Consider the following 25217-nt stretch of genomic DNA (forward strand, 5'->3'; position numbering starts at 1 on the left):
ATGGCCAGCACGCTAAGCCCCAGCACCGCGACTGAGACTCCCAGTCCTCCTGAGACATCAGAGCGCATACACAATGCTGCTGACATCTCCGTCATTGTCATATATTTCGTGTTGGTGATGGCTGTTGGACTGTGGGTATGTAGGAGCTTAGTGGGATGTTCAGAGTGGGCTCAAGGCTTGAGGGTGGGGGAAATGACTGAGGGAGGGAAAAGTGTGATGTGACAGAGCAGAGAGGACATTAAATCAGCTGTCAATAATCAGCTGTCACAGATTTTATTGTCCCTCCCTAAGCATTTTCTCATGTGTGATGCCAGTAATGCTTCCACTGATTTACTTTATTCTTCTAACAAGCCCATCGTGTGAACAGGACAGTAGACTTATCCTGTTCGGCATTTCCAGCCCCTGACATCATGAATAAAGATGTTGTGTTATTATCTCATTGATTTTATTTTCCTTTGCTCACTTTCTATTAATAACTTAGTTGATTTGGACGCTTATGTCATTTACATTCTTTCTTTCTTTTAAGTAATGAGCTGGAGGCCGCAAATTTTCTTCCAAGCACAGCTTTAGCGGTAGATACCTCACACTGTATTCATCAATGAAAATAAACAGGGCAATTGGGACAGAAGTTGAGAAATATGACTTCTTAAAGTGCTTTGGTTTCTATGAAGGTGTGATTTTGAAGTCCTTGAAAAATTGGTGCTGTATCAGAGTTTTGAGGATAATGTTTCTCTTTAGGAGTACTGGAAAAGAAGGTCATGTCTGTCAGAACCCTGGCCAGAGATTCTGGGACATCTCAGGGGCTCTTTCTGAGGCTTGACTCGTAAGTGTCTTCCCTTCTGCTCAGGCAATGCTGAGGACTAACCGGGGCACCGTTGGAGGCTTCTTTCTGGCTGGTCGAGATGTGACCTGGTGGCCGGTGAGTGAGTCAAAGCTGCCTGGCGATACATTTCCAGTGTGTATGTTTAAGGACAAGCCAAGAAAACATGTAGAGTGCTGATCATGTCTGAGGTGCATTGATTGCCTGCTTTCTGCTGTCTCTTTTCCTAAACCCCCGACCTCAGAGCTCAGCCCTGTCATTCCAATAAACAAGAATACATCACCCATTGTGAAAGCAGGTGTAGTGTGGCATTTGGAAAGAGCTGGTTTGGCTCTGATTCTTTTTTTTTTAATTTATTTTTAATTGGAAGATAATTGTTTGCAGTGTTGTGTTAGTTTCTGCCGTAGGGCCATGTGAACCATCCCTAAGTATACATACGCCCCCTCCCACCTGAACCCCCCCCCCACCCACCCTCGTCCTCTCCTCTAGGTCGTCACGGAGCACCAGGCTGAGCTCCTGTGCCACACAGCAGGTTCCCACCAGCTATCTATTTTACAAACGGGAGCGTATATATGTCAGTGCTACTCTCTCAATTTTTTAAAAATCATTCAGGGCCTTTCCTGGTGGCCCAGTGGCTGAGACCCCACCTTCTAATGCAGGGGACGCAGGCTCGATCCCTGGTTGGGGAACTAAGGTCCCACATGCCAAGGGATAACTAAGCCCGAGTGCGGCGACCTGAGAAGCCCACACGCCACAACTACTGAGCCCAGGCACTCTAGAGCCCATGCCCCGAAACAAGGGAAGCCTGTGCACCAAAATGAAAAGACCCAGCACAGCCAAAACATAATTCAAAAATGTGAAAACAATATTATATACCAACCGTGCAAAAACTCACGACCGGCTAAATTTAGGCCACAAGCTATAAGCTTGCTGACTCCTGCCGTATGGAGAAGTAATGGAAACATCTCAATATTTACCTGCTTCCAAGAAGTCTGATTTGGGACTTTTAGCTCTGACCCTAGTCTCTTCCCTTGGATTCCAGATGGGTGCCTCTCTCTTCGCAAGTAACATCGGCAGTGGCCACTTTGTGGGGCTGGCAGGGACCGGAGCAGCTTCAGGAATTGCCATTGCAGCATTTGAATGGAACGTAAGTGACATCACGGGCTTTTTCTTTAAATCAAAACTCTAGGTGTGTTTGTCTGTGCTACCCACTACGGTATTCTTGGGCTTCCCTTGTGGCTCAGCTGGTAAAGAATCCACCTGCAATGCAGGAGACCTGGGTTTGATCCCCAGATTGGGAAGATCCCCTGGAGAAGGGAAACTAACCCACTCCAGTATTTGGCCTGGAGAATTCCATGGACTGTACAGTCCATGGGGTTGCGAAGAGTTGGACACAACTGAGCGACTTCCCCTTTCCCTTTTCTTTTCTGCATAGCACAAACTCCTCTTTGGTTTGACTTCTATTTCTCCTTCTTCTTGAACATCAGGGCCTTCCCTGTGTAGCCCATTTTGCCCGGGCCATACCCTACCTCTGAGGTTTCACTAAAGCCATTATTCCCACCCTGGAAGTCATCTCTGTATCATTTAATCCCACTTTTACTTGACCTCCTTGATCATTTTAGCTCTCATTTCTCTCTCTCCCCCTGCCCCAAGCTATATTATACATTCAGTCTGAATTAGAAGCAAGAAATTAAAACATGAACAAGTAATGACCCCTTCTTTGAAAAGCTTACATCCCAGTGGGAGAGACAGATAAACATTCACTACATTGTAGAAAGTACAAGGAGAGAAGCATGCATGGAGCACTGAGAGATCTCAACAGAAGGAAACAAAGGGGCATGGATGGATGCAGAAGGGGCATCCATCCTAGATGGTGGCTGGGACCAGGCAGGTGTCCAGGGAACTTCCTGAGACTGCTGCCAGACAGAGGAGTAGAAATTGGCCAAGGAAGTGACAGAACAGTAAAGAGTAAATGATTTGGAGGCAGTAGATCGAATCTCTAAGACTTGGTGATTGGGTTCCTAATTGCTGTACGGCCACCTCACCAGTGCAAGCTGTGTGTTCTTAATTAGATTCTAAGACGTTTAAGCACAAGGGGCCATCTCCTCTCATGTCACTCACACCACCCCATCATTCAGCATTTGACTGGGCACATGCTGCAAACATTTCTTGAGTTGACTGAGTGTCTTCGGTTCTATTCTCTCATCCTTTCTAGTGTTTGTTTGTGAATGTATATGCCTATCAGTCAGGGAGATGCTTATGTGGGAGAAAGTCAGATCATTGTTAAATATATGTATATAAACAGACTGTCCTGGATAGACTCAGCAAGGGAGATCATTGTTAAATATATGTATATAAACAGACTGTCCTGGATAGACTCAGCAAGGGACCTTGTGTCGTCACAAGTAACTGTGCCCCGCCCCTATTGAAGATTTTGCCCAATAATTACTTTAGTAGTATCAGAGAGTCAGAATGGACCCAGCCTCCACGTGTGCCCTATGGCCTGGGTTTCGCTTTGATGGTGCCATGGAGTCGAGAAAGGAGCCAGCCTCCAGAAGCGTGGACAAAATGCCCTATGGCCCCAGGGAGTGTGGTTATCAGCTTGCTGAGAGCCTGGCTCTTTTAGCTGTGACCTTGGATTTCTTTAATCTCTGTGAGGTTCAGATTACCCCTCCATAAATCAGGAGTAACTGTGCTTATCACATCTGCCTCACCTGGCACTGTGAGAACAGCATGAGTGAGAGAGGTGAAGACGTTTCCATAAATGTTAATATTCATGTAAGATTGTACTATTATCTTCATCATATAGGGCAAGACTTGGGGAGGCAATGGGAATATTCTTCTGTCTCTAAATTTCTCATTGGTTTGTCACTCTATATGATTCCTGACATTCAAGAATAATTCCTGGGGACTTCCCTCGTGGCTTAGTGGTTAAGAATCCACCTTTCAGTATAGAGGATAAGGGTTTGATCCATGGTGGGGGAACTAAGATCCCTCATGCTGCAGGGCAACTAAGCCCACTCACCACACAGAAAGATTCCATGTGCTGCAAGGAAGACTCGACACAACTAATTTATTTTTAAAGAATAATTCCTTTTGGTTAAGATTGTATGACCTTCTAGCGGTCAAGCTGGGCTCAGATCTCTGACTGTCCATTTTTCACCACACATCTTTGCCACATCCTAAGCCTCAGGAAATGTGATCTCTGGCTCATGGAAGCAGAAGAAAGAGACCCACAGCTGTCTTGGGATCATAACTGTTTGAGTGGGACAGGATTGAAGCAAACATGTTATCTTCAGACTTGGAGGTTGTGAAGCGAAAAGGCCCACAAGCCAAACCTCTCTAACTTCCTCTCTGTCCTTGGTTTCTTGTAGGCCTTGCTGCTGTTGCTGGTTCTAGGGTGGTTCTTTGTCCCCATTTACATCAAGGCAGGGGTGAGTATCCACAGGTGTTCTCTGGCGCACATGTCAGGCATTCATTTATTCCCTCATTTTTTCTGCTCAGCTATGAAACCTGAGTAACATTATTCGCCCCAGAATTTCTGAGCTTACGTTTACATAAGACCACTAACTACTGGACTTCCCTGGTGATCCAGTGGTAAAGAATCTGCCTGCCAACGCAGGAGACATGGGTTTGATCGCTGGTCCAGGAAGATCCCACACGTCGCCGGACAACTCATCCCATGTGCCATAGTACTGAGCATGTGCTCTGGAGCCCTCGAGTCACAACTACTGAGCCCATGTGCTGCCCACAAAACTACTGAAACCAGCTCCTAGAGCCTGTGCTCTGAGACAAGAAAAAGCCACTGCAATGAGAAGTCCACGAATCACCAGCAAGCAGCAGGCCCCGCTCGCTGCAACTAGAGAAAGCCCGCAAGCAGCAACAAACACCTAGCGCAGTCAAAAAGTAATACAAATCATAAACGAATTTTTAAACATTAAAAAAAGACCATGAAGTGCTGCAGGATTGCTCTTGAAAATGGCTGCAGTCAGCCATCCTCTTGCTGATCACTGTTGGGGTTCTATTTTCCCGACATTCTTACCAATACATGATATTTTCCTTTATTCTAATTTTTGTTATTCTGATGTTTGTAGGGTAGATTTTTTTTTAATGAGGGGTAGGAAGCACCATGCTCTGGTGACTCCCCTTCAGTCTGGGTGTTGCCAGCCAACTGCGGCGCTGCCGGGCCTCTTGGAGCCTAACTGCCACACTCACTCCCTCTGAAGCTGAGGGGTGCTGTGTCCTGGGATAATCCCTGGGATGGGGCCGCGGGGGAGCAAGCTTTACTGCCTACTGCCTCTGCACGTCACTGTATAGCCCTTTGCTCATCTTGAGTCCCCTCCCATCCCAGGCTTGGGCAAGCTCTGCCCTCTTTGGTGCAAGGATCCGCAGCACATAACTTACGCATGTGTTCTTGGACATGGCTTACCATCCTTGAGGTGGATCTGCACAGCTTCTGAGCTCCAAGAGTTCCCCTTCTTGTCTTTGATAATATTATATTAATATTTATTTAAGATTCTTTTATACTGGGGGAGATGAAACCATGAGCTTTGTCTGCTGTGAAGGAACCAGAAAAATGTACCCTTTAAGCTGATCACATAGCTGATCTAGTATTTCGATAATGATAACCTCAGCTTTTTCTCCACATAGGATTTAATATAACTCTTCTTTTCAATAAAGATAATCGTGTGAATGTACATACAGATGTATATTTGCAATTTATTCAATTATCTACTTCTCATGTAACTGTAATTGCAGTCCGTCATTTATGTTGTTTTTGCTAGACTGCAACATTATCAGTGAAAATAATAAATATTATCTCTTGAGCGTCACCATTCATTTGGTGTTGTGGTAGGTATTTTACACCTACTTCCACATTAAAGCCCCACATTACAGGTGAGAAAACAGAAGTTCAGAGAGACTGTCATTTGCCAAAAGTCACAATCTGGGAACAGATCCCAAGAATGCTTGAGTCCAATGCCCATGTTCTTTCCAGACTCACAGCTTCCCAAGGGGCTGTGCCTTCTCACTCATGTCTCCCCACCTTGGGGGTGTTACCCACCTTGAGGGTAACTGCCACACACAGTTACCTGTCCACAGAGGCTTAATACATGTTGGATCATCTGAATGTGTGGGACCCTGAAGATGAATCCCTGCTGGTGTCTGTGTCTGCAGGTGACGACCATGCCGGAATACCTGAGGAAGCGGTTTGGTGGGAAGCGGCTCCAGGTCTACCTCTCCATCCTCTCCCTGTTCATCTGTGTGGCTTTGAGAATCTCAGTGAGTTCAATGCCCTGCTGGCGTTTTAGCTTCATGAGGGACAAGAGTGTTAAGATCAGAGAACTTTATGGGTCAAGCCATATATGGATGTTTTAAAACTACTTTGGGTCTCTCTGAACATGTTAATCACTCAGTTGTGTCTGACTCTTTGTGACCCCATGGACCATAGCCCAGCAGGCTCCTCTGTCCATGGAATTCTCCAGGCAAGAATTCTGGAGTGGATAGCAATTCCCTTCTACAGGGTATCTTCCCAACCCAAGTATCAAACCCAGGTTTCCTGCATGGCAGGCAGATTCTTTACAATCTGAGCCACCAGGGGGTCTCTCTACCAAGATTTTATGCCAAAAAAAGTGGGGAGAGCTTCAGAAACCCTGCATTCATAGAGTAAAAGAATTCTGAGTCACAAGAGTCTCCAGAATATAAACCCATCGTTTCATTAAGACTATGAAAAAAATAGTGGATGTACAGAAAGAGCAGAATGTCTCATTCAAGTATCACAGCAATTCAGGAGCAGAAACAAGAAGGATTCTCTAGCTCCCACCTCCCTCTGCACAATAACCTTTTCATTCTTATTGTCAAGGCCAGCCTACATTTACATTTTCCTTTTCAGCTTGACTATCTAACATGAAGACCAGAAGGGAAAGTGTTTTGTATTATTATACTGACTTTGCTTAAATGTACCTTATTTTATCTGAGATTGCCCATATGAAACAAATGACACAAACAAGAGTTAAAAGAATTCTAAAGTTTTTTTTTAAGTCTCTTGGAGATAATTATTGAGGAAATAAGAAATTTGAAGATTCAGTAGTACATGTAGAAACCAAAGAAAAATCTCCTCATGTATCAGTGACTAAGGACATAATCTCCTGCAAGTTTATAGTCCAGGCAGTTCACTAGAGCAGAAGTTCACCCTGCTTATTGATCCTCTGTTGAGACAAATCATAATTGGAAGTAAACCAGCTGCTTAGATTAGATGGCCCGAGCCTTCCTAATGCAACGTGAGCATTTCCCAGGACTTATTATGCATTGTTGGGCTCCATGTTAGGGGAACAAGATTCCTGTTCACTAGCAGTTCAACCATGTCGTTAAGGAAGGGAATAAGAATTTTACATGTGAAATAGCACTTTATGGCATTAGATGCAAATATATTAAACTAAGAGCTGGACTAGAGTGTGTAGATAAGTGCAGGAAATATGCTGCAGGGCGGGAAAGAGGATGGCAGTCCATGCCGGGTGGAATTGGAGGTCGTCTCCATTGGTGAGGGCTGGGGGCACTTAAGTCCCAGGACGGGAAGGTGAGGAGAGCCCAAGGGAGGCAGAGGAGCCCGCAGGTGTCGGGGGCTTCATGCTTACATGCTCCTCCGGTGGGTGGGAGCTGGTGATCTCCGTTCTCCTCTGGCTCTGACGTCTAGAGCTTTATGATGCTAGAGTATGAACGAGGTGCTGGAGCAGAATGACAGGTACCAAAGGGAGGCAGCCTCCTGAGGTGGTGGGTTCCTGCTGGTGGGGAGGGGTTGGAAAATTGGGGAGCTGAATGGAGCAGCACAGAGGCCCAGAGCATGCGTGTGACTATGCACCCTCTGGCGTGGGCAGCTGGAAAGATCCTGTAGCAAGAGTCCATTCTTACCTACAAGGTTATATCTCAAGTGGTGTCAATAGTCCTAGACACGACATTTTGTGTACTCTTATACAATGATAACAGCTTCTGTCCTGGTTACTTATTAAACAGATCATCAACTTTCACAGCCATCCCCTGCCCCAAGTTTTAAAAAGATCATATTGTTCACCGGTTCTCAACCTCCAGTAATGTGTAGGGTCCAAGAGTGCTCAGTCACGTCTGACTCTTTTGTGCCTCCATGGAATGTAGCCCACCAGGCTCCTCTGTCCATGGGATTCTCCAGGCAAGAATATTGGAGTGGGTGGCCATGCCCTTTTCCAGGGGATCTTCCCAGCCCCGAGATAGAAGTAGCATCTCTTATGAGGCAGATTCTTTTCTTCTAGCACCACCTGGGAAGCCCCAAAGGATGGTATGGTCTCACTAGGGTTGTTGGCAGGTGGCAAGTAGAGAGAAAAGAAAGGCTTTTCCTGACCAGGAATCGAACCTGGGCCGAGGCTGTGAGAGGGCTGAATCCTAGCCACTAGGCCACCAGGGAGCATCAAATATTAATGGGAAGACATCAGTGACGAGCTGAGCGATGCAGTGTGTGTTTCCTTTCCACCCTGATTGTTCTCTCTTTAGTCAGACATATTTTCTGGAGCCATATTCATCAAACTGGCCTTGGGATTGGACCTATACCTGGCGATCTTCATCCTCTTGGCTATCACTGCTATTTACACAATCACTGGTGAGCCCATGCTATCTTCTGCCTACCTCACCCCAAGCTGTCATTAGCATTGTCACTGCCACGTAAGGACACCCTTTTATTTCCATTGTGAGATTCAAGCACGGATGGAGAAACATAACTAGAGCAAAGAGAACAGTATGAGGTGTGAGCACCATGACGTGGTAAACAGGATGGGGAAATGGTGACTTGGCTCAGCTATGCGTCTGGTACGCAGACCGGCGTTTGGAATCCTGCGTAGCATACACGTGGGAGGGCGGGATGAAACAGCGGCTTAGACCCGAGACTGGCAACACCAAGGCAGGGCCCAAGGGCACAGTGGTGGGACTACGAGCCGCAGAGTCAAGAAAGGGGCGCGGGAGCGGAGGCTTGGCTGTGGAGGGAAAGGTGTGGTAGGAGTCCAAGAAGGCTTTCATGGGCCAGATATACCACTGTTCTCCCTCGTGCATGCTAATATAAAAATCAAACTATGCCAGCTCGACTGGAAGAATAAAGAAAAAGCATAGCTGGAACAATAGAGACAGTCCTGAAGCCATTTTTATACATCACATACGTGTCTCAGAATAAGTGACAGATAAGGGCATAAATCTCCTATTTTCAGTATCCATCTTGTTTCCCTCTCATAAAGGGAGTATCTCATTAACTGAGATTCTGCGAGCCCAGAGTTGAAAGGGAAGTTTTTGTTGTTCAAACAACGCTGCAGGAAAACACAGCCCATCAAATGTATCTGGTTCTCGACTAATGAAACAATAACACATTCCAAGGGAGAGCAAAAATGGCCTTGCCCAGATTTTTGAGAGCAAGTGTAATTGTGCTAAATGGAGCAAACTGAGGGATCAGCGAGGGAAAATCTATGGTATTAAAACTTTGCCTTTATCGCTATTTAATATTCAAAAACTCACACAAAGGTGGAACTCCACTATAGTTCATAGAAACTGAGTCAAGTCAAGGCAAGGGAGACAAGAGTACCAACGAGAGGCATAACTACTAAGGCTTCAAAGATGCCGAGAGGGGCTTGTGGTCCATCCAGGAGCGTTTCATATGTTTCTTGCTGAGTTATTTCTAGAGTTTGGGTAGAGGAGAACACAGAGGTGACAGCAGATACCTGAGGACGCATGAGTAAAACGTCCTGATTCCTTTCTTTCTCTTCACAGGGGGCTTGGCCTCAGTTATTTACACAGACACCCTCCAAACGGTCATCATGCTGATAGGTTCCTTTATTCTCATGGGGTTCGGTAAGTGATAACGGTATGAGCAATGCCCTGGGGTCAGAAATCCTGGGACTTGCGTCTGTTCAGTCTGACTGCTCTTGACTGATGCCTCCCTTCTATTTGGTCACATCTTCCAATCACTCGTATAATTCGGCGAACTTCTTTCTTTCGCGTACTCCTTAGGCAGAAAGGAGTGTCTGCGAACTTCTTTCTTACTGTACTATCTCAGCATGAAGAAGTAAGGGAGAACTTTGCCTTCTATGGGGCTCCGTGGTAGCTCAGATGGTAAAGAGTCTGCCTACAGTGCGGAGACCTGGGTTCAATCCCTGGCTGGGGAAGATCCCCTGGAGAAGGAAATGGCAACCCACTCCAATATTCTTGCCTGGAAAATCCCATGGATGGAGGAGCCTGGCAGGTTACAGTCCATGTGGTCGCAAAGAGTCGGACGTGACCGAGTGACTTCACTTTCACTTTTCACTTTTACCTCCTTTGAAAAACTATTGCTTAGATAAATTATTTTGTTTAATCTTAATATCCTTGTGTTCAGAATGGACAAAATTAGTACCATTGAGTTGACATTTTATGAAAGTATTGGTGCATTGGAGCCAATGCACAGAAAACTTTCATTTACATAAAATCCTCATTAAAGGAAGAATTAAATATTAGGAAATATTTAGGTAACTGAATATTAACTTCATTATGACTGATGGAAATTATTGAAGAATATTCCTTACTCTATTATTATATAAGTAACAGATATACTTTGTATTTTCCTTTGTGACTCTCACTTATTAGTACCATCAGTTATTCATTCTTTTAAGTCATGCCAGATCACTATTGATGAATCTGATTTACAGCTTGCTAATTTGGGGCTTCTTTTATTATAGTTTTTGTTTTTGTTTGCATAGAAAATCCATGCATAAAGTAAAAAGAATATAGGGTGAAGACAAATGCCCTTTCATCCCTCCATTGTCCAGCAGTCACCCTGCTCCAACACCCACTCGAGTTGCGCTGAATGAAACATTCCTGAACACGCAGGCACCTAGTCAGAGCTTAAAGATACGAGGCAAAAACTGATAGAACTACAGAGACAACAAATTCATAATGATGACTGATGATTTTGTCAGAACATGGTTGCTCTTAACCACATGTGGCTATTTAAATTTAAGCTAATTAAAAATTCAATTTCTCACTTGCCTAGCCATATTTCAAGCTCTCAATACATGGCACTGTCCTGCACTTGGTCGCTCAGTCGTGTCCGACTCTTTGTGACCCCATGGACTGCAGCCCACCAAGCTCCTCTGTCCATGGGATTTCTCAGGCAAGAATACTGGAGTGGGCTGCCATTTTCCTCCTCCAGCGGATCTTCCCAACCCAGGGATTGCACCCACATCTCTTGTGTCCCCTGCATTGCAGATTCTTTACCCATTGAGCCGTTAGGGAAGCCCCAGCAGATGGCCAGTAGCTACCACACTGGACAGGGCAGGTATGTAACGGTTCCGTCATTGTAGGAAGTTCTATTGCACGACACTAGTCCTGAAGCAACTACCAATTCCTTGTGAACTTGCTACTTAGCCAGAATTTCTGTTATTCTCGTTCATGCTCCTTTGGTTTCTGGCCTCAGTGGTGTACACCCTGGCATCAGCTTCTCTAAGACTCACTTATCCTATCCTTATGGGTAGACTCTCACCTCCTAGGTCCTCCATGTATTTTTGCTACAAACCATATTTCCCTTATCAGAACAATTGCCTTGTATTGTCTGCATCTTCCATTAGGTTGAGCTTCTGCCTTGCACGTTCATTTTGCCCATAATCCCACTACAATATTTGGTATACACAAACGTGTTAGTGCAAATTAAATAATGAATAAAGAAGTAAACTGTCGAACCCAACTCCACAAATGTAGAATTGTAATATCTACCACTCTAAAATTTACTCTGATGAATTTTGTGTCATCTGAACCTTTATAAGTTGTCCCAAATGTCTGGGCTCATCTTTCTAAGGTTTCCATCCATTGTGGTTCTTTGCTACACCTGACTAGCTTTTCCAGACCCTCTCACTGGGGTAAGTTTCCCTATTTCCCCTCACCACGCATAATCTGATTGGAGGTGTTTGAGTTCCTCCACCACAAAGGAGTGATTATGAACACTTTAGATGTCTAAGATTTGACAGAAAATTCATTTTATCCAATTCCTTTTCAGCTTTTGCCGAAGTCGGAGGCTACGAGAATTTTACAGAGAAGTACATGAGTGCCATCCCAACCATAGTGGAGGGGGACAACCTGACAATCAAATCCAAGTGCTACACACCTCAGGGAGACTCCTTCCATATTTTTCGAGATGCTGTCACTGGGGACATTCCATGGCCAGGAACAATATTCGGAATGACTGTTGTAGCTGCGTGGTATTGGTGTACAGATCAGGTAAAGTGTGTGCGTGTGTGTGTGTGTGTGAGAGAGAGAGAGAGACATGAATATGTTTATGTTGTTCTTTTTCTACTCATAGAAAAACATCTAGTTACTATTTCATACACACACATACATCACTTAAAGAGCCAAAAACTTCTATGAATATGACGCTTGTTATGAAATAAATTTTAAAAAAAGGGACCCTTTCCTGGTGGCTCAGATGGTAAAGAGTCTGCCTGCAAAGCAGGAGAGCCAGGTTAGATCCCTGGGTCAGAAAGAACCCCTGGAGACGGGCATGACAACCCACTCTAGTATCCTGGCTTGGAGAATTCCACGGACAGAGGAGTCTGGCAGGCTACAGTCCGTGGGGTCACAAAGACTCAGACTTGACTGAGTGACTAATACTCTTACGAAAAATAGCTGTCTGGTGTCCTACTTTCTACCTATTTCTCGTCTCCCAAAGGCAAACAATTTCAGCTCCCTCAGTTAACTATTTTGGTATGTATTTTTATTCTCTAAATCCTGTACTCACTGTATAGTTTGTGAACAACCAGCATGGATATTACCTTAGAGTCCATTAGAAAGGAATGCTCGTAGATGCTACCCACACCCATTGAATCAGAATTGTCTCATAAACCTGATTCCCGGGAGATTCAAATAAATCCTTGTATTGCTTCTTCTTACTTTTCCAGTTTTAGAGTTTTCTATTGCCTTCCCATAAAGAGAGATGAGAGTTTACCTTTTCAGTTTTCCACCCTCAGTTCCCTACGAGGCACATCTCCTGTTCATTCATCTTCCTAATAGATTCAGTTCACAATCTTGGTGAGATGTGCATTCAATGCAGCAATTTTTGTGACTACATAAATGTAACTCACAACCGAGCTCCATGTTCTCTGATTGATTTTTCTTTAGCTTTTTCTTTTCCCTAGAATGAATAACTCTAAATGCTTCTGTTTTAAATTTTCTTGGTGATTATTACTCATTCAATAACAAACCCTCAGCAAATTGCCTAAATCTCCTCTCAGTTCTTGCAAACACATCAAGTATTCTGTGAGCTGCTTGTTTCCTCTTGGAGCCTTTCATCTCTCACCAGCCCACGGGTTGTCCTCTCTACTTGGTACTCATCCTAACTCAGAACTCCCTTCATGACCACATTTGACATCCCCTTTGCTTCATTCTTGGCTTGTATTTCCTATTTCCAATATTCTACATCATCATCTTTCTTTGTTTAATCCTGCTTTTTGAGGCAATGAATTCTCCGGTTAGTTGCTGAGAAAGAAGGGAGATGTATTTGCTGTGAATTTGCATGTTTCAAAATGTCTTCAACCTAACTCTTAGTAAATTGATCCTCTGGCCATGTGCACATTTGTAGGTTGGGAATAATCTTCCCAGAGTCATAGATTCACTGTATTTTGACTTCCACCATCACAGGTGAGAAGCCTGAAGTTACTCTTGATCTTTTGGGTGTGACTCTGCTGGGGAAAAAATTGAAGGCAGAAGTAGAAGAGGGTGATAGAGTATGAGTTGGTTGGAGGGCATCTCCAATTCAATGGACGTGAACTTGGGCAAACTTCAGGAGTTAGTGAGGGACAGAGAGGCCTGGTGTGCTGCTGTTCATGGGGTCGCAAAGAGTCAGACATGACTGAGTGACTGAACAACTGTTTTTTCTCTCTGGAAACTTGCCTTTCCTTCAGCCTCAATATTTTGAAATTTCACCACAATGTACTACTGTGTGTGGATCTATTTTTACCCATTAGGACAGGCTGCTGTGAACTTCTTTGATCAAGTAACTGATGTCTTGAATAATTTGGGGAGATTCTTTCTTTGCTGCCTTCCATTTTGTTTGTTTTCTTGGAACTCTATTTTTGGATGTTGGTCTTCCTCAGTTGGTTCTCTAGTGTTTTACCTTCTTCTCTCCATCATCCATCTCTTGGTCTTTTGCACTACTTAATAGGAGACTTTCTTAATTTTATCCTCCAGTTTTTCTGCCTTTGTATTTAAAGCTTCTAAGATCTTATTTTTTGTTTTCTGGGTGCTCCTTTTTATAGCAAATGAGTTTGTTTTTATTTTGGTGGGGGTTTTTTGGAAGTTTTCTTCTTCCTGAATAGTCTCTGTCAACTTAAACTTACAATTTTACAATTTTAACTCACTTTAAATCAGTGGCCATACATGATGTTAGTGTCAGTTTTCTTTTTCTCTATATAGTAAACTGATCTCTTCAACATGTCTATCAAAGAATGCATCCTTACACCACTGATTTGTGGAACCATCTTTATTACTTGTGTTTTGCCTCTGACTAACTGACTAACTAACTTAAGTGACCTCACATTCTTCTTAGATGCAGGGGCTGAACCTGCTTGTCTGCTGAGGAGGCTTCTCTCCTTACCTGTAATTCGTGTTGCCCCTCCAACCATCAGCTTCCAGGCCTCTGTCCAAAACTATCGCCTGCTCCGTCTGCACTGAATAACACTGCCGCCGTCCCTGACAGGTCTGTCTCCCCAGAGACAACTAACCAGAAAAAGACATCTCTGTTTTACAAAATTCCTTGAGAAGAAAGAGTGACATCAAAATATTATTATGGTTGAAAATTCCACTTTGCTAGGAAATTACTAGTCAAGAAATTGTACAACGTAAGTAGGAATTATGAAATTGTATACATTCATTTCCCCAGGACCATCATATTTGATTCATAACTCAGTGCGGTCTGAAGAAATCTGGAGATGAATATCTCAGCATTCTATTCTGATGGCCGCCTGACTCTGGTGCTTCCATGCCAGTGAGCTTGCTTTCCCTTCAGGATAATTGCCTAACAGTAGGAGAGAGAAACCAATGAGTATATGACTTACTTAGTGCCTGAAATATCAAAGACTTCCCAGGTGACACAGTGTTAAACAGCCTGCCTGCCCGTGCAGGAGACAGGTTCCATCCCTAGGTCAGGAAGATCCGCTGGAGTAGGAAATGGCAAACTGCTCCAGTGTTCTTGCCTGGGAAATTCCACCTGGTGGGCTACAGTCCATGAGGTCACAGAGTCAGACATGACTGGGGGCTGAGCGCATGCACACACACACCAAAGGCACAACTTGTGGCAAAAGGCAATAGTGACAGCTTTGTACCTGGAAGAGCACATGGCCTTGTTGCAGTGCAGCCTGGGAGCTGTAAACATGTTTTAATAGTAGTGATAGGTATTGATTTAAACATGACAACAGTCTGACAAACATACCAAATATTCAGGATGCCCTACAAGAGATAACTTTATTTAGAGATGAAAAAACTGAGACTCACAGAGGTCAAATACTCATGTAAGAGGAGCAAGGATTCAAGTTCCAATTTTACTCTGAAGCCCATTATTTTCCGCTACCATGACTCTCTTTCTCACTGTAACATTAATTCTGAAGTGAGGCACTCCCCTTCACTGAAGTCACCCTCTGGTTTTCTTGGGACTACATCATGTTCCCCCGGCAGGTCATTGTGCAGCGCTGCCTGTCGGGCAAGGACATGTCACACGTGAAGGCCGCCTGCATCATGTGTGGGTACCTGAAACTGCTGCCCATGTTCCTCATGGTGATGCCAGGGATGATCAGCCGCATCCTGTTCACAGGTGAGTCTTGAATCCACAGATCCTTTTTTTTTTATTACATGTGAATTCCGAGTAGTGGTTTCAAGATAGATAAAATCTTTGATAAACTAGAAAATCCATTACATACGACAGTAAAAACAGAATCCCAAGAGAACAGCCTGTGCGGAGACTCAGAAGCAGGAAATGTTGGCACACTTCACATTCTGTTCTTATTTCTTTTGTACTGTACGCCTGTCTGCTTGCAGACATTTGAGCTTGCGAGCCTGTTTTCATGAGTGGCATGGATTTAAGCTAGTCTAAAGGATAATGCAAGAGGATGAGATAAACTGGAAAAATATGAGCTGAGTGAGCTGTAATGGTTGAGTCCAAGACATCTTTGACTGAGAATGTCGTCAAGATTCACTGTCACTTCTTGGTCCTTCCAAGATGGTTGGAGGCTGGACTGGGCTTTGGAATTGGGTTGTATGGGTACTTTAACTTCTGAGCCAGCTGAAAGTAGCTACTGATGTTGAAAATCTTCCTTAAAAAAATCAACTTTTCCTTTACTATGAAGGGTACAGGAAATATATTCAGCTAAGCAAGGCCTCTGGTTCTAGTGGGGCAATCCATCGGATAACACTGAATCCACATCATATTTTCTCAACTGGGCATCAGTTTATTTAGCTAAAATCTTGTTACAATGAAAATCACCTTTTTTCCCCAAAAATGATCCATCTTATTGTAAATAATGTCTTATAGGTATTCCTTGTGCGTCAATTCCCACTCTCCCTTATTTTTTTTTCTTAATTTTTTTAATGATGTTTATTTCAAGACTACTGTTTCCTTGGGGGTGTGGTTTCACATTAAAATGATTCCCCTACACAGCAAGTTAGAATGTTTCTTTGTTCTTCTTACTGCAACATTATAGTGCTGTTGAAAATATCCAACAACAACAACAAAAAAGAAAATATCCAACAAGTAAAGAATGGTCAAAGAAAATACTATATCCCTCTTCATAGAAAATTGCACACAAGGGACTGAAGATGATCTCAAAAGTCAGGAAAATGCTGAAGTTATTATATTAAATGTAAAAAGCAGATTACAAAATATTACCTCAACAATTACCATAGCTATGCACAAAATATATATATATATATATATTTTGGTGGGAAAGGATTATAAAAGACTATTGAAAAAAACAAAAGAAGTTAAAATGCTAAGGTATTAGCATTCTGGGTGGGGTTTTTTAATCAAGTTTTGCTATCTATTGTCATAATAGTGTTTAAGGAAAGAAAAAAAAAAGATATCGTGCAAATGCCACAGTGAAGTAAGATCTCCTACATGGGGCAGTCACTCCAACAACCACCACAGGTGATACTTCTTCTTAGATATAGGTGATAAAACACTGGGCTAAGTGATCAGACAAGGCTAACTTCCTGGGTGTTGTGGTGGGGGTGGGGTGCTGGAGGTGGGAGTAGAGGTGGGGTTGGTTTTGTCTCTGGAGTTCCGTGCTCCCTGGAGGAGTTGCACTCTTGCGGCTTTGCTGGAGGATGGAGCAGCTCCCTCTGTTTGCTGTCCTGCCGTCACCCAGCCACATCCCAAAGAAGAGTCCTGCCCCTCAGGTCAATGCACAGGGAGCTATAGGCATGAGACACTTAGGAGGTCATATTCTGGGCAAAAAGGGAGCAGGTTCAGAGTGTGGAGTTCAAAACTGAATCTCTAATTTCCGTGCATGAAAATTCCTCTCACCCATGATCTTACGACTTGTCTCTATGTCCAGTGGTTGTAGATCTTACCTGTTTGGCCCCACTCACTGAACCCACTTTTTGAATCCACCCCCCCGCCAGAGAAGGTGGCCTGTGTTGTACCTTCGGAATGCATGAAGCACTGTGGGGTTAAAGTCGGCTGCTCCAACTATGCTTACCCAATGCTGGTGATGGAACTGATGCCCAATGGTAAGAAAAGACGCATGCTCAGATGACGGGATGGAGAAAATGTGATGCTCGGTAGAGACAGATGGGTGGATGAACAATAGACACAGAGAGAGAGTGAGAGAGAGGTGTTGATAAGTGAACAGTATTCAGCTGTAGGGCTTCCCCAATGGATCAGTGGCAAAGCATCTGTCTGCAATACAGAAGACATGAGTTTGCCCCGGGTTGGGAAGATCCCATGAAGGAAGAAGTGGCAACCCACTCCAGTATTCTTGCCTGGAGAATCCCATGGACAGAGGAGTCTGGCAGACCACAGTCCATAGGGTCACAAAGAGTCAGACACCACTGAGCAACTGAGCATGCATACATGCATTCAGCCTTAAAAAAAAAAAAAAAAAAGAAGAAGAAGGAAATCCTGCCAATTGCAACAACATAGACAAAGGTAGAGGACATTATGCTGAGTGAAACAAGTCAAGCACCTGAAGACAAATACTGCATGACATCACTTATATGTGGAATCTAAAGAAATCAAACTCCTAGAAGCAGAGAGTAGAGGGTGATCATCAGGGGCTTGGTGGAGAGGGACAGTCATGGGGAGATGTTGGTCAAAGGGTATAAACTTTCTGTTATAAGATGAATAAGTTCTGGAGACCTAATGTATATATGTTAACCATATATATATATATATATATACACACACATACACATATATATGTATATATAAACTATAGTTGATAATAATATACTAATAATACTTACTTAAAACTAAGAGATTAGATCTCAAGCATAATCACCACAAAACCAGAATATGGTAACCATGTGAGTGATGGATATGTTCATTAGCCTGACTGTAGTAACTATTTCACATCACGTTATACACCTTAATACTACAGTTGATATCTATCAATCACACCTTGATAAATCTTTGTGCTGGGACTGCCTCAGAGGCCAGATCTGTAGATGGGCCATAAGAAAGGGTTATGCCATAATCCTTAATCATCCTTACTTCCATTAATTCAGTTGTTTTCATCAAACCTCTCCTGAATACCTTCCATAGGCTACCAGCCCTATTCTTGGCCTGGGGAATACAGAAATGAACCAGATATAATTCTTATTAGAAGAATTCTTACTCCTCTGAATTCAAAACTATCAAAGCAATCAAGGGCATTTAAATGATTGATTTATCACTAAAAGAGTTTCATAGCAATAAACTTGTAAGTTCGGAGGGCTAGAGGTTAAATATTCATTTTGCTTTCTTTACAGCAGTGGTATCCAAATAATATACCTCAATCTATTTAATTTGCAACTGTTTATTGAGTGCCTACTATGTGCCAGACACTGCTTTGTGCTCAGAAAACAACAGTGAAGTAGGCACAAAATCCCCTATTAAAATTCACATTCCAGTTTTGTAAGATAAAAAACAAACCACACATTATGTGAAATAAGTAAGTTATTAGGATACTAGATGGTGAGCAGGGTAAGGGGCTCCGTAGTGACCAGGTGATCCTGTGCCTTAGACTCATCAAAGGTTGGCTAACACTTTTGTGACCTTTCTGCTCCCTGACCCACATGAGCACTGTCAAGCGGAAGGGAGCATGACCCACAGGTGACCCCATCTACCCTCTTTCACACTTTGGGAAGCCTACATGGCATCACTAATAAGAAGAGGGAACTGAAGGATGAAGTTGCCACTGTTTTTTCAGAACTCTGCTTTGCCCACCAAAGATGTCTTCAAGAGAGCCTCCCACCAGGCTTTTCCCTCTCCAGTTCCCTAACCTTCAGGAAGCCAAGAATTCCTCCCCAAAGAAAGGTGGCAGAACCCGGTTTCCTCTCTTTCAAATGGCCCCTAAGTTTTTATTTACAACCAAAATTCTATGCTGGACTATTCTCAAGTCACCAGGAAATGTGCAGGAAGTGCCGTATGATGATCCATGTTGACAGGCACACCAGTCAGTGAATGTTCCAGGTGACACTTCATCTTTGAGCAACTCTCTGGTTTGGCAAGGCCCTCGTAGACCATGGTGTTCAGTTCCTAACTAGTGACTGCACCCTCTCCCGGCCCCAGGACTGCGAGGCCTGATGCTGTCGGTCATGCTGGCCTCTCTCATGAGCTCCCTGACCTCCATCTTCAACAGTGCCAGCGCCCTCTTCACCATTGATCTGTACACCAAGATCCGGAAGACAGCATCTGAGAAAGAGCTCCTCATAGCTGGACGGTGAGATACTCCTGGTTTCTGTCTAAAATTTCTCTACAAAAAGGCAGACATAGGGACTTCTCTGGTGGTCTAGTGGCTAAGACTCTGCACTCCCAATGCAGGGGGCCTGGGTTCAATCCTTGGTTGGGGAACTAACACTGGGTGCAACCAAATAAATATTTTTAAAAAGAAAGAAAGAAAAAGGCAGATAAATGAACTAGCATCTCCTCTACTTTGGGTTCAGGAAATTAATCGTAGCATTCTAGAGTAGGAGGAAGAGATCTTTACGCTCAGTTGCTAAGCTGTGTCTGACTCCTTTAAGACCCCATGGACTGTAGCCCTCCAGGCTTCTCCATGCATGGGATTTCCCAGGCAAGAATACTGGAGTGGGCTGCCATTTCCTTCTCCAGATGATCTTTCTGACCCAGGGATCTAACCCGTGTCTGCTGTGTCTCCTGCAGTGGCAGATGGATTTGGAAGAGACATTAGAGGACATTTAATTCAACATCATCTTTATAGCTACAAAATTGGGGGCCATATTTTAAGTGAAATAGTTGCTTTGTCCAGACTTTCAAATGCCTCTGTTTCTTATTCCTTCCTCTCCTCACACCATCTCCCAACCACACCTTCATGATACTCCTTCCATGTTTTTCTGGGCGTGTAAACTTCCCACTTACTCTGATAGACTAAATGCATTGTCTCTAGAAGCTTCCATGTGTATCTAAATCATCCACACACTACTACAGAGGAGTTTATCAACTGTATTCATTAAGAAATGAGGTGTTAAGAGAAACTGACCACCTATCTAAACAATTATGCATTACTGAATACAGTTACAAATGCTTTAGTAAATTAAGCACCTGAGGGAAAAATTCCAAGGGCTCACTTGGTCCAGATCTTGACTCTGGACAAAGGACAGGAAAAAAAATAAGACATCTGTGCTTTTGTGGTGGGGACAGTGTTGGACTAGAATTCAGCAGGTCCCAAGAGGCAGTGGTCACACTAAGAGGTATATTGTTTTAGGCATCATTCTACATTAAGTCTCAATGGTCTACTAATAAGCTTTTCTTTTTATCTCTCTTATTAAATGTCTACTACATCTCAGAATACAAATATGAAAAAAGGACATATATGTGACAAGCAATTTCCTGCTTTGTGGGATTTATGCCTTTGTGAGGAAGGTAAACAATAAATGTATGTTATACCTGGCTTCCCGGGTGGCTCAGTGGTAAAGAATCCGCCTGCCAACAAAGGAGATGCAAGGGACGAGGATTTGACCCCTGGGTCGGGAAGATCCCCTGGAGGAGGAAATGAAAACCACTCCAGTAGTCTTGCCTGGGAAACCCCGTAGACAGAGGAGCCTGATGGGCTACAGTTCTTGAGGATGTAAAGAGTTGGACATGACTGCACACACACACTCACACACATTCTATACCTGATGACAAAAAATGTTAGGTAGAAAAGCAAAACAGGGTTGAAGGCTGGTGGCTACTGAAGACAGGTGCTCAGGGAGTCCTCCCTTGAGGGTGTGACGTTTGAGCACAACCCTGAAGGAAGTCCAGGAGTGAGTCCCGTGGCTCAGTGTGGACAGGACAGTAAGTGCTGCGGGCTTTCAAGAGTCGTGTGTGTCATGCGTGTGAGGATCAAGGGGTGAGGCTGGCACATGAGAGCAGCTGGGAGGGAGACAGGAAATAGTCAGAGAGGTAAGGAGGTAAGGGCACGCAGGTCCATTCACGTCATAACAAGACTTTGGATTTCACTCCACGTGTGTTAGAAATCAGTCAAAGATAAGAGCAAGGGAGGTATGTGATTTGCTTTCCAATGAGGATAACAACTAGGATAGTGGGTGTTATCTATTGAATCTATACTGTGTTCTAGGCATCATGCTCAGGCTTGCCATGGTTTATCACATTTAGTTATTGCAAAGTTGCAGAGGTTTTGTAAAGATTAAATGAGACGCTTGAGCCTCAGTCTCCTGCCCAAATGCTTGCCCCTCCTGTCTCTCAATCTTCAGGTCTCTGTTTCAGGTGAGCACAGAGTTGTGATAACCTTTTACAGAAAGCCCAGTAAACTATGTTTGTTTGTTAACTTACACAACAAGCATAACTGAAGTTTAGAAAAGTGAATCAGTCAGGATCCCTGGACCCCAGGAGCCTCTAGAAGGTTTTTACTCTTGTCAATATTTTAACCAATTTTTTTCTACCCGTCAAAGTACTCAAGTAGTAAAACGCACAAATTAGCATTTCTGGCCACTTCACTCAGCATATCTGTTTTAATTCCCACCTATACAAACTGACTTAGTTTCTCTCAAGCTAGGATAAAAGACCACCATGGGAGTCTGCTTTCTTTATCATGCAAATAATTGCTTCTTAATAGAAATAGTGTGTTGTAGTTTCAATTGATATATTGCATAAGCCACAGTACAGATTAATCAATTGCTGACATTTGAATATTTAATCTCATTGTTGAAGATACTATGACTAATTATAGACAAGCAATTGCTTTATTAGAATTTTACTAACAGATAATCACTAGGCACAGTGTGGCTCCATGTGAGGTCAAGGAGCTTGATTTTATTTGGAAAATCAATGAATGGCCTCAGAATGAATTCAAAACGTAATACAAGTACCAATAAGGCTTTTGTTTAATATTGAAATAATTCTATTTTTTTCCCAGGTTATTTATCATTCTTTTAATTGCCATCAGCATTGTGTGGGTCCCCTTAGTACAGGTTGCTCAAAATGGACAACTGTTCCATTACATAGAATCTATTTCTAGCTACCTTGGGCCTCCAATTGCAGCTGTCTTCCTGCTTGCCATCTTCTGTAAAAGAGTCAACGAACAGGTAAGTGAAGATCGGGAAACTTCTCCCCTGCTGGAGTGAGAAAAAGGTATTTCATTCACTGGTAGAAAAATGCATTCTTCCCACCCTATTTATACATCTCAAGGCCCCTTTCAAGTCCAACTGTGGTCAGTTGCAATTCCTAATTCTAACTAAAGTGTATACAGACATAGAGCACACAATACAGTCTTTTTATTTCTTACAAAATAGCATCTGCATCCTCATCACAGAGCTGAGGAGCGCAAGGTCTGGAGTAAGACCACAGGGTCCAATCCTGGCTCTACCACTGAGTGTCATTGTGATCTTAATCAGACCATTTGACTCTCTGTAAAATTAAGACAATCACAATGCCTACCTTAAAAGATTGATGCAAGAAATTTTTAAAGATTTTTAAAACATGAAGTACTTAGAAGAAAATCTACTACACTCATAAAGATTTTAAAAATGCTTATTTTATGATGTATATAATTGATTATTATGGGCCTTGAACATTTAACTGCTTCTTTGTTCCCAGGTATTAGCCTTATTATTATAATTTTCAGATGAGGAACAGATGCCGAGAGATTAATATGTATGTTCTTTCCATATGTTACTTAACATTAGTAAGTGGAAACTTGAGATACAGACTAAGGTCTTCTTCCATCTAAAGCTCACAGTCTTAATCCCTATGCAATACTGTTTTTCCTAAACATAACATCTTGATCGGGCTTCCCTGGTGGCTCAGTGGAAAAGAATCCACCTGGAATGCAGGAGATGTGGGTTTGATCTCTAGGTTGGGAAGATCCCCCGGAGAAGAAAACGGCAACCCACTCCAGTACTCTTGCTTGGGAAATCCCATGGACAGAGGAGCCTGGCGAGCTATACTCCGTGGGGTTGCAAAAGGTTTAGACACAACTTAGCCACTAAACAACAACAAATTATTGATCAGGGAAACAGGGACATATGTTTCTACTCCCACCAACTTCACAGATAAAATGAAGGCTTTTAATTGTCAAAACCTTAATAAAGTTGTCAAACTATCTAATATCAATTCTTTAAATTGCGTAACATAAGGCATAGTTATGTTTATTCTCCAAAATGTCACAAGTTTTAGCATATACACGTACATAAAGTCAAACACAGAGGAAACTTCAGTTGTGTCAGCGTAGATAGTAGTGTCCTGGAGTCGGAGAACCAACAGTGGAATGATCTTTCAGAACCACAGAGAGCAACAGCCCACTGGTAACACAGGTATTTTCAGCTTTTCCCTGCTTTGATGACCTTGTGGTCAAGGATGGCCATTTGTTGGTCCTTAGTGGAGAAAACAGACAGGATGATAACTATGGCTTTCTTGAACAAGTGTGTTGTCTTTTCTAAATACGCAAATTTTACTCTTGTTTCTTTTCCAGGGAGCCTTCTGGGGTCTAATTGTTGGACTGGTGGTTGGCCTCACCCGTATGATCGCAGAGCTTGTCTATGGGACGGGGAGCTGTTTGGCCGCCAGTAGCTGTCCCCAAGTCATCTGTGGAGTGCACTATCTGTACTTTGCCCTCATTCTCTTTTTTGTTTCCATGCTGATCATCCTGGGAATTTCCCTGCTAACAAAACCCATTCCTGACGTACATGTGAGTAATAAGTAATAGATACGCTCATTTTCAAAGGATTCTTTGCCTTTTAAAGCTTCAACTGGTGTATGAGTCCCATACAATGGGACCTGGAAATGGAGGTTTTAAACATATTATTGATGATTTTTAATAACTACCAGAAAGCAGAAATATTATTAAAACCATAAATAACTTTGTTTTTAAAAAAGCAGAAATAATTTTAAATGATAAATGTTTTTGTGGGTGAGAGTGGTGGAAGAGCTCTTCTTTGTACTTTTCTGTGCCGTTTGATTTTTTTGCACTATACAATACACAAATGTATCATTGCATTATTGTAAACACTTGCTATCACTAATATATTTGTCTCTTGTCTCTGGTTAGCTATATCGCCTGTGCTGGGCTCTTCGGAATAGTACAGAGGAACGAATTGATTTAGATGCAGAAGAGGAAAGACACGAAGAAGCCGATGATGATGTTGATAATGGTAATACCTGGTTTACATTTGGTTTTCTCGTAGAAACTCTATGTAACTGTCTTTGTTTCTTTTTTTTTTTTAAATGCCATGAAATTCAGCTTTGGAAAAAGTTCTTAGGTTTATGGCAAACTTAGACTTTAAAATCTTACCTTCCCAACAACCAAGACAATTTGCTACATGTGAAGTCCATCCCTTCATCCACTTGTCTGTCAGTCTGTCTGTCCATCCATCCACCATCTATCCATGTGTGCCCGGAATTCCTGTAACACTTAGCAGCTATAATCATCCTTTACAAGCACCTGTACTACATTGACAGGATTTTTATTTCCCGTGTTCTGTGATCATTTATTTCTTCATTTCAGATAATCCTGAGGAAACTCGTGGATGTCTCAGGAAGGCTTATGACTTGTTCTGCGGTTTGCAGAGCAAAGGCCCCAAACTGAGCAAAGAGGAGGAAGAAGCCCAGAAGAAGAAGCTGACAGACACGTCTGAGAAGCCCTTATGGAGGACAGTAGTGAACATCAATGCCATCATCCTCCTGGCAGTGGCAGTCTTTGTTCATGGCTATTTTGCCTAA

The 25217-nt window shown here is 43.0% G+C and overlaps 1 protein-coding gene across 1 annotated transcript; it reads left to right on the forward strand.

Moving 5' to 3' along the window:
* LOC136145650 (solute carrier family 5 member 4) lies at nucleotides 1-25217 on the forward strand. The gene is made up of 15 exons (XM_065904178.1): nucleotides 1-135; nucleotides 848-919; nucleotides 1863-1967; nucleotides 4195-4254; nucleotides 5996-6100; nucleotides 8339-8444; nucleotides 9596-9676; nucleotides 11853-12073; nucleotides 15521-15656; nucleotides 17462-17569; nucleotides 19611-19761; nucleotides 22417-22585; nucleotides 23971-24186; nucleotides 24547-24649; nucleotides 25003-25217. Exons 1-15 carry the CDS (start codon nucleotides 1-3, stop codon nucleotides 25215-25217), a joined length of 1983 nt encoding a protein of 660 aa, XP_065760250.1.

This window comes from Muntiacus reevesi, chromosome 13 (assembly GCF_963930625.1).
Source record: "Muntiacus reevesi chromosome 13, mMunRee1.1, whole genome shotgun sequence".
NCBI classification, from domain to species: Eukaryota; Metazoa; Chordata; class Mammalia; order Artiodactyla; family Cervidae; genus Muntiacus; species Muntiacus reevesi.